The 9,803-nt window shown below is 40.6% G+C and overlaps 1 protein-coding gene across 2 annotated transcripts in view; it reads right to left on the bottom strand.

Moving 5' to 3' along the window:
- cnpy1 (canopy FGF signaling regulator 1) overlaps positions 1-3,355 on the bottom strand; it is a 12,953-nt gene extending 9,598 nt beyond the window's left edge. Inside the window, exons 1-3 of one of the 2 annotated variants that reach the window (XM_005949748.2) lie at positions 2,911-3,355; positions 2,230-2,332; positions 1,325-1,440 (exon numbers count right to left, since the gene is read on the bottom strand). In XM_005949748.2, coding sequence (XP_005949810.1) covers positions 1,325-1,440; positions 2,230-2,323 — 210 coding nt within the window. In that variant the 5' untranslated portion in view covers positions 2,324-2,332; positions 2,911-3,355. Of the gene's footprint in view, positions 1-1,324; positions 1,441-2,229; positions 2,333-2,803; positions 2,840-2,910 lie in introns of those variants that run through there. The other variant, XM_042214895.1, reaches the window with a different exon arrangement.
- Between the last annotated feature and the right edge of the window lie 6,448 nt (positions 3,356-9,803).

The following is a 9,803-nucleotide window of genomic DNA, read 5'->3' as shown; positions in this document are numbered from 1 at the left end:
ATAATATAAAATAGTGTGCAAATACTGATAACAGTGCAAATGTTTGCAATATAAAAAATAAATGAAAAATGTAAACATCTGATGTTTAGTGAACTTTGCAGTGTTGCTCTGTGGTGCAGCTACTGTAGCAAAGTTTACACACTGTGTCTACTTGATCCACGTCTGACTGAACCCATAATGTTTCCACACCACTGAAGTGTTTTTACCTCTTTTCAACCAACAGCAGTCCACTCTCCTCTCCAAATAACTTCTGCTGAGCTTTCCGAGCTTCCCTCGGGTCCTCTTAATCAGCGGTCCCCAACCCCCGGGCCTCGGACCGGTACCGGTCCGTCTCGATTTGCCACACGGAGCAGCGCGAGAGTAAAGCACGAGGGAGGGGCTAATAATCGGCTCAGTCATTTTTAATGATCGTTGAAAGCCCAGATTGTAATCGTGATTAAAATTTGATTAATTGAGCAGCCCTACTCTGAACTGCATTGCCTTGCCCTCCAGTAACACTGTGAGGAACCTTAGAGTTTTTTAAACAAATGTGTAGGAAATTCAAAACATTTTGTCTTAGAGTGACGCTAAAAAACTAGTTTGTGCATCTATTCGAGGGTGGACTATTGTAACTCAATGTTATCAGGCTGTCCTAAAAACTCCTTGAAAAGCCTTCAGTCGATCCAAAATGCTCCACTTAGAGCTGGAAAACGTCATTCCTAGAAAAAGAAAGCAAATTTCACCCGTAATGGCTTCCCTTCATTGGCCTGTTAAACCCAGAACTTTAAAATTCTTCTCGCATACAAGGTCTTGAATAATGAAGACGAGAGAGAACACTTCACTCTCAGACATGTGGTTCATAGGATATTTAGAAATAGAATGGAAGGCAGAGCCTTAAGACCCCTCTTTGGTGGATTCGGGAGACAGACACTGATTAAGCTTCAAACTTTAACTTTTTAAGAATATAGTCAGGGATGGATCAGGTGACCCAGAGTCCTCCCTCGGTTATGCTGCAATAGACCCAGGCTGCTGAGGGCCTGCCATGATGCACTGTGATTCACCTGCACTCACTGTGTGTTTACACACACTCTGTATTTAATCTTTAGTTGTTACTGGTTTCTGCATCTCTTAAACAGTGTATCTTTGTCCTGTCGTCCCCCATCAACCCCAATCAGTCACGACAGATGGCTGCCCCTCCCTGAGCCTGGTTCTCCTGGAGGTTTCTTCCTGTTAAAACTTTGATCCTCCTTCCCACTTTTTACTCATAGGGGGGTCACCGATGAGGAAGCATCTGTTGGGGCTTTGGCAAGTGAGTGGCGTGTGTGTAAACACTGGCGTAAAGTACCTTTTTGTCTTTCATGGTTCCATCAGGGTTGAGTCTAAAGCTGCCGACATTGATGGTTTTCTTTGGGTCCACCTGACTGATTGAGTGGTTCAGTTCATCCACGATTGCCTTGCATGCTGGGAAACAGAGGTAAACCTCAGTGATGGAAACAATACAAGCAACAGCTCACAGCCTGGAATTTAGTGAACATCAGTACGTAAGTAACATGAAAAATCATCCAGAATTCAGTCTCATACTGATGTTTGTGGAAGTGCTACAAGGTCAAAATGCTATGGATGGGAATTGATTCCCGATTTGATTCCCTTATCGATTATCACTGGCTCCACCAGCATCTCTAAGCAGCATATCAACAACATTACATTCATGCAAATTAATTACATGCTGTGGGTCATATGTTTGTGCATGTTGTAAGTATTTCTCCTCGTTTTTGCATTTATTGTGCACAACACACTGTGCAAGTACTGTACATGTGGAATCGCACCGTCCCTTTTCTTTAGATTCAAGCTGAGTATAATACGAATTTTTAAAAAAGTTTTACAGTTTGTATTCCCATCTACTGATATTATTTTATCATTTAAATATTGCATGAGGTTCAGTTAGCTTTGCAGGAAAATAGAAATATCCTCCAAAGAGCTACTTTTCACTTTATTACTTTGAGTACATTTCTGAGCCTGTAGTTTTTATGTTTACTTTAGTAAAGAAGTTGAATCAGCACTTCAACTTTACTGAAGTATTTTTTAACAGTAGTATTTGTACTTGTACTTAAGCACAGAATGTCTGTACTTTTGCCAACTCTGGAGTTACTTGGTGAGATGCTTTTGCATTGCAGTTCAGTTGTGGTTTTCCTTTAAATAGCAGCAATATTCTTTGAGACAGAAAGCTTCTGTCAGATCTGCATGACTTACCAGAACAGTAGAGCACCTTGTCCCTCTTCCCCTGGCTGCTGCCAGTAAAGACAGAGAGCACCATCACCATCATCTGAATAACCCATGCAGTCATCTTGATAGCCTAATAGTACAGAAAGGCATATACAGTAAAAACTAAAATCAAATTTCAGTATACTACACCTAAGTAACAGAGTCTTAAAGTGTGAAGACATTTCAAAAAACACAACATATTGTGTATTTAAAAAAGAAAAACCCAAACCACATACAATTTAATTTGCAAATCATATCTTCAGTAAGTTTAGTCTGCTTATACATTATTGAAGTGTTATTTTACCTCCACATGTACACAACTGAACCTGAAATCTTAAAGAGGGGAGCACTTTGGGAACTTTACGGAGGAATCAACAAATGCTTTTCCTAAAACGTCACCTGTAGTTGTTGCAGTACAAAGCCCCCGAATGGTCACTTGCGGAAAAGGCAAGCATAAATCCGATCAAACTGTACTTGAAACGAACTATTTATGGACTTAGCGAATGCCGAATTGTAGGCTCATACAAGTAAAATATTAACAATATTTTCAACGCGTTCTCACCGCTGGGATTTTGATCGCCATACGAGACTTGTCTTAAGATTTCACATTTGTTTACGAGGTACGGTCCACGTCGGGAATAGTGAGGGAGCGCTGGTAGCTTGTCTTACCTTGCGAGGAAAGCGAGCTATAGCAGCTAACAGCGGTCGTGGAGCCGGCTGGACTCGGTGCAGCAGCGCTGTTACTACAATAATGACATGTCCTCAGCTCATTTGTCTGTACATGCCTATCTCTGCTTCACTTACTGACAGGTAACAGCACTGACACATACAGTACAACCGTTAGCTTTCCGGGTGTGCCTTTCAAAGTAAAAGGGCATTGCCCTAAAAATATTCGATATTTAACTATTGTGCGGGAATTGCGGTAGTAAAGTTCACACACAAAATAATAATAATAAAAAATAAGTCAGAATCTTTGTCTCGAAATAATTATTCAGTATATCTTTATCATAACAAAAATCATGCGTCAATCTTAAAAGCACACTCGGCCTACTTCTCTTAGTGCACCTAGTTCCGGCTCGCTTGTCGTCTTGACGTGCTCGGCTCTGGTGTAGCCACGTTCAGTCGGGCATAGAGGTGGACAGCCAATCATATTCCAAACTCAAAGAGCATGGACCAATCAAACTGACGCAGCGTCTACAGGCGCCGACTCCTGGACGCTTTGGTAGAATGTGGAAATCGGACTTCAGTGTGCTGCTGACTTTAGACCACAGTGGTGACTTGTGAATTCATACAAAAATAAATAAACAGTACTGCAATAAATTCAACTACATTCATTTACGCCAAACATAAACCATCTCCTGTTACAGTCAGTTAAAACTAAATGTAATTTAAATAGAATATATTCAACTGTTCAGAAGATATTTACGTGCATGTGACTTTCGAGCTTTCGACTGCAGTGCTATAGAAAATATACCACCACAGTGATATGCTGTGGCCGTAAATACTAATGGATCTGACTGAAGAGCTCCTTCCCCTTCTCTAAACATAACAGCTCAGCTTCATGCTGAGGTTAATCAAGCAACGCATTGTAATTCACTTCCCACCTGTGCATGCGTGAGAGAGCGAGACTAAGAGCCAGGTGGTGTCTTTACGGGGGGATCTGACCTGGTTTTCCTGCTGCTAATTGAATCTTATCTTTAACATCAAAGTCTCGATTGGACAGGTAGATGTAAATGTTCACAATACAGTATGGCGTGCAGTGGTGATTAAAAGCTGTCTGCCATTGCTAAAAAGGTCAAATATAGTCAAGATATTTGTCAGTGTGCTACTTAGTATGCTTGCAGAGGCATCGTGTTCTCAGATTGTACAGCCATACATCCGTCTGCACATCTTAATGTTTTAATTTTTAATGTTTAAATGCCGAAAAGATGCTTCAAATAATGTTCCTGCAAGGTTAAAAGTTTAGCACTGGAGGTGCCAAATGTATCATTTTGACTCCTTTGGCATTTTAACATTAGCAAGCAGTAACTTTTACATATAGGCAAGGAGAAACAACAGCACTGTTTAAGAGGAAAGGACAAAGATCGCTTTTTAGTACATTTTAATTAATTGAGGGTTTTTTTTGTGTGTTTTCAAGGCAAGCACTGCTTGCCTTTCTTGTCCATCATTGCATTTTAAAGTATCTAACTGTGAAATGGAAATGCCATAACTTTAAATTCCATTACTTTTCCTAAAATAAGTTTATCAATAGTGACCTTTGGGGTGTGTGGCATAAAGAGAAAGATATACAAACCTTTACACCTTGAACCTCCACAGGAGTTATTATGACACCACAGAACGTGTAAAACAACACTCTAGTTACCTAGCAACATGTTATTTACATGTTTTGGCTGCTGCGTGTGTGTGTGTGTGTGTGTTTCAACGATAATTTCTCTATAACTATAACAATAGTTTATAAAATTGTATACAATAAGTGATTTTTCTCATGTAAGCACAGGCTTAGCTGCATTCCATATGAAAAAGTTGAAGTAATCCTCTGGCATGAAGTTCACACTCCCCGTATGTCCTCTTAAAGATGGTCATGCCTTCTCTTCTTCAGTCTCTCTTGAGGTCATTGAGCTTGAGACATAAGGTGTTTTTTGCCAGCTGGTCTTCAATACACACCATTGAAGTCATGATTCTTGCATCTTATCTGCAACTGCGAGCCTTTAGACAACAGAATGACTGCAGGTGTCCATAAGTTAGGTTTGCGTTACTTCCACATCTACCTAGCAGTACAGAAGATGAGCGAGGATAAAGGCAATAACATGTTGTGGCAGGTAATTTTAAATGCAACATACAAACAACATACTCAACAAACATCAGCAAACAAACAAAGTGTTTGTGTGCAGTTGGTCTCACAGTGTGTTGCTGGCTAAAGGTCCAGTTGCTGTATTTCACAGGGAGAGAAAAGAAAGAGAATTAACTTCACTCAGAGATGGAGAAAGATCAGAAAAACAGGACAGGAGACGGACAACAGAGGTTAGATTTAAAGGTAAGAACTGAGGTAGACTTACTGTGTTATTTATTTAACATGCAACATTAATTCAGTTTAAAGGTTGCATGAAAATACTCTGATAAACAGGATAATTTGCTGTACTGTGTTGGATTTAAAGTGTGTGTGACTGGTTTCAGCAGCTGTGGTTTCATGGTCAGAGTTAGCTTAAATGAAGTGTTGCAGAGATTAATTTAAAGTTAAGCTGATGGTACTGAGATTCATTTACTGAATTCCACCTTCATAACAACTTTATAGAAAAAAAAGGACAACTCATCAAACATCAGCTGACATTTGGTTGAATCCAGTTGTTGACTTCAGTTGTGTATATCCAAAAAGAGCAGCAGGTTAGCTCAAGGTTCAAGGTTCTTTATTCGTCACATGCATAGTTATACAAGTATAACACACAGTGAAATGTAACCTGACACGCTCCTCAACTTGTGCAAAAACTAAAAAGGTGCACAGTCGGAACGGAGCGGTCAGGAAGGCGTCTGGATGTGGCCGCGCCATCTTAAAATCGCCATCTTAAAGTAGCTGAATCACAGCCTGTATACTAGGAAAATCTACAATAGAAATTATTGTGAGTTGTGATTCTTTTCTCTACACTGAGCCATTACAAGTGATTTTAGGGATCCTCCACCTGCTGAAACCCACTCTAACCTCTTCCCTACTCATTTTCCTCTTTAGTGCAGTGTAGGCAAAATAGAGCTACTGTTTTGCTTTTGTTTGTTTTTTTAATTTTCCTTCTTTTTCTCTGCTCATGGTCTACTTTAAGGATTCAAGTTGAGAGACTGAAATAAAGTTTGTATTTCCATCTACTAACATTATTTTATTATTACCTTAATATAGGACAAAGTTCAGTTAGCTTTGCCGGTAGAAACATTTTCCAAAGAGTTTTTTTTAACTTTTACTCAAGTAAAGAAGTTGAATCAGTACTGTACTTTTTACTGGAGTATTTTTAACACTAGTATCTGTACTTCTACTTAAGTACAGATATGCTGTACATTTGCCACCTCTGGCCATCACTGGAAATGATGGAGCCAAGTATTTGAACACTTATTCAGGGTTAAACCATTGACAACCATTGCCCCATCTGCCTGTGGCTCCCACTGCATGTCTTTAAATTTAGCTGCATGGCATCACATCCAGCCAATCCTTCCACTAATGTGTGTGATGTTGAAGGCTGGATTTAAAGCCATGGATTTGACCAATTATTAGGAGACCTGGAGAGAGAGACTCAGAGATAAAGAAGAAGGGTCATACTAATGCACAAAACAGCACACAGAAGAAATACTAAACTGTAATGAATATGGCCAGGGCCATAACAGGTATACAGCAGGTTCCAGGGAAGCTAAAAATCGGCTGTTGCTTTGTCTATATAGAGGAAAAAGAGCTTTGGTAGGTTTGATCCCAACACTGACACTGAAAAGCAGCAAAGTTACTGCTGGGCATTGTACAGTCTAGTTACATTCTGGCAGAGCAATTAGACACATTGGACATGTCATGTGTCCCAAAAGCATGCCAGATGAGCCTGGTGAGACTTTTTCATTTACCAGAAATTCTATAAGAACGGGCTTGTTTTTCCTGCCGGGGTCTTTCCAAATGCAGCTGGGCTCTATGGATGCTGTCAGTCATCCTACACCTTTTGCCAAATCGACATTGATTGGGAGAGATGGTGGCTCATTTGAAGATCATTGTGGGGTAACACAGAAGCTGATTGGCTGATAATTTGTACACTCCAGGTCTTGTAGTCCTGGCCATCCAAACCCAAGATGCATCATTATAATCACTGATAATGTGATTGAACAAGCTGGCAGAGGTGTAAGGGGTCAGCATGGCGGTGTAGTGGTTAACACCGTTGCCTCACAGCAAGGAGGCTCTGGGTTTCACCATTTGGGTGGGGTCTTTCTGTTTGGTTCTCTCTAGCTAGTCCAATTTCCTCCCACATGTCTTGTTTGTGGGGATAGGTTAATTGGTAATTCCAAATTGCCCATAGGTGTGAATGGTTGTCTGTCTGTGTGTGTTAGCCCAGCAACAGACTAGCAACCTGTCCAGGGTGTAAATGGGGAGCCTATCGCTATGGCAGCTGGGATAGGCTCCATCCCACCTGCAACCCTGGACTGGATGAGTAGAAGACAAAGGATGGATGGAGGCTGGCAAAGCTTGAGATACCTCAGCAGCTTAAGAGGTTCCACTCTTCTTGTCCTTAAGGCAGTTGGTTTGTATCTAGAGGAAACCCATTCTTACCATCTGATAAAACTACTGCTAATCACTGTACCACCTTATTGTGCTCTGTTATTTCCTTGTCATCCTGTTTGAACCCTGTTTTCTTTCTGCCCAACTTTGCTGTGTGGCTGTGCTGAGAGCAATAAACAGATTCAAACACAATGATTTATGGTATAATTGTTTTCTAACCAGCAAAGAAATTTGTGCACAGTGCATCACACTGTGGCTCCACCACAGTTTCAAAGACTAGTGATCATTAGCTTGGCTTGAAGGTGGACACGCTTATCTGGGGAAGTGAGTAAAATGCTCCCGTTGGCCTCAGATGTAGTGATGATTATGGTATAACAGGAGCCAGATCTACGGCTGGCGTCAAAATGTAAATTGTTGATGCCTCCATAGTGTTTCTAGCGGCATTTACACCACACCACATATAGCAGCAGATAATAAAATGAAGGAAAAGAAAGAAAGAATTCCCCCCCCCCCCCGCCCAAGGGAAAAAAACCCCAAAACAAAACAAAACAAAAAAACAACAACAACCAGGCACGTTATGCCTCTGTAACACCTAAGGAGAGATGCAGGACCATTACAAGGGACTACCTTCATTATCTCCTACAGGGAGTGCATTTCACTGCATAACAAAGTTTGTGCTGTCAATTTGTTCAGCCTCAGTTCATTCACTGCCCCAGCTATGTTTTCTTGTTTTCAGTGCTAAACAAAAAAGTCAGAGGATAGATACATATGTACATCGAATATTTGTTTCTACAAATCAAGTGCACGCAGCTAGTCGAGAGCAACCTTAATTATCAATTATCAGTGCAGTCCAGCTGGATCGAGTGAAAATTTATTTTTCATTATTTTATCAGCGTCATAATTAAGTATTGGGATAGGATTGTTAACATTTGCAGCTATTACTCTGATGATGATTCACTGGGCTTCTGTTAAAAAAAACACCCTAGCAAGAGTTATTTCAGCAAGTGCTTTAAAAAAGATTTGCAATCAGTGCAGACAGACCCACAGTTCTCTTTGTCTCTTAGTAAATCACTCTCAGTGGTTCCAGGTTTTCTGCACAGAGAAGAACAAACAGATAAGCTGAGATTCAGAAATGGAGCAAAAGGCGTGGTTAACACACACACACACATGTTTGTACACCTGTATGTAAAATGTGCTCTGGTGTTATCACCTTTCAATCCGGTCGTTAAGTCTGACGTCACTAGCCGTGTCTGGGCCTAAACTCCGCTGCAGGTCCATATATCAAACGATCACTATGGCATTACTGAGAGTTGAAAAACTGTCTAAAGTCTTTCATCTTTAATAAAATGATCAGCGTTCTGCTCTACCAGGTGTAACAATTGAGTTTAACATCCAGGCATCCATGAAAACGGAATTTATGACATTTAACGGAGTTAGAAGTTAGCAGGAAGTTAGCTCGCTAGCTTCTATCTAAATACAATATAGCATGTCCTGACTGCGGGGTTTTGGAAACAAATTAAAACGTACAGCTCTGCTATCACTTCCAGCATAAATGAAGACAGAAAACTAAACAGCAGTGACGTTTGTAGGGTTACTGAAGTTGGGCTAGCTGGTATATAATGATGTGCTACGTGACCGCTAGCGACACAGCTATGTTAGCATAATATAAACAAGCTAACTTTTTTTCCACTCGATAAAAGTTAACGTGAGTGTTCTCGGTGGTCAGGAACAAATGTAATCGCATGGCAGGATGCTGTAAAAGGACCAAACTTCAGCCAGGAGAACAACTGAGATAATCCATCCACAATACGAGGTTAGTCATTCATATACTGCTGCATGGGCTGGGCTGTAGTTACATCCTAAGGTTTTAAAAACTGAGCTTAAATAAATGATTAGCGGTAATAAAAGCGAGGGAGGTCAACAGTGATCACTGACTGTTTTAGGAGCTTTTTGAGATTAAATAGAAGAAAATACATAACATTAAACATGTTAACAACACAAAAGCCATATTAAACGCAGACTACTTTAGGCCCGGAAGTAGGATTCGTCGCGTCATCACTTAACAATCGGATTACGGAAATCAAGGATTGTGGGATATCAGATCATTTCCCAGTTATGTTTAATGTTGCAGTGTGTAATGTGGAGTTGGACAGCGAGCGACCTGTGCGTCAGATGCGAACAATTCAGTGACCACTGCTCACTTTCCCCCCACTTTTACTAACTCGCTCCTCTATGATGCCAACCCTAGTGCGGAACTATCAGTTGAACTAGCTAACCTTTTTAACTCAATATGCTCCAACATCCTTGACTCTGTTGCTCCACTAAGGACTAA

This window comes from Haplochromis burtoni, unplaced genomic scaffold (assembly GCF_018398535.1).
Source record: "Haplochromis burtoni strain Fernald_Lab_line unplaced genomic scaffold, NCSU_Asbu1 Contig_624, whole genome shotgun sequence".
NCBI lineage: Eukaryota > Metazoa > Chordata > Actinopteri > Cichliformes > Cichlidae > Haplochromis > Haplochromis burtoni.
This window is presented reverse-complemented; position numbering and strand designations above follow the sequence as displayed.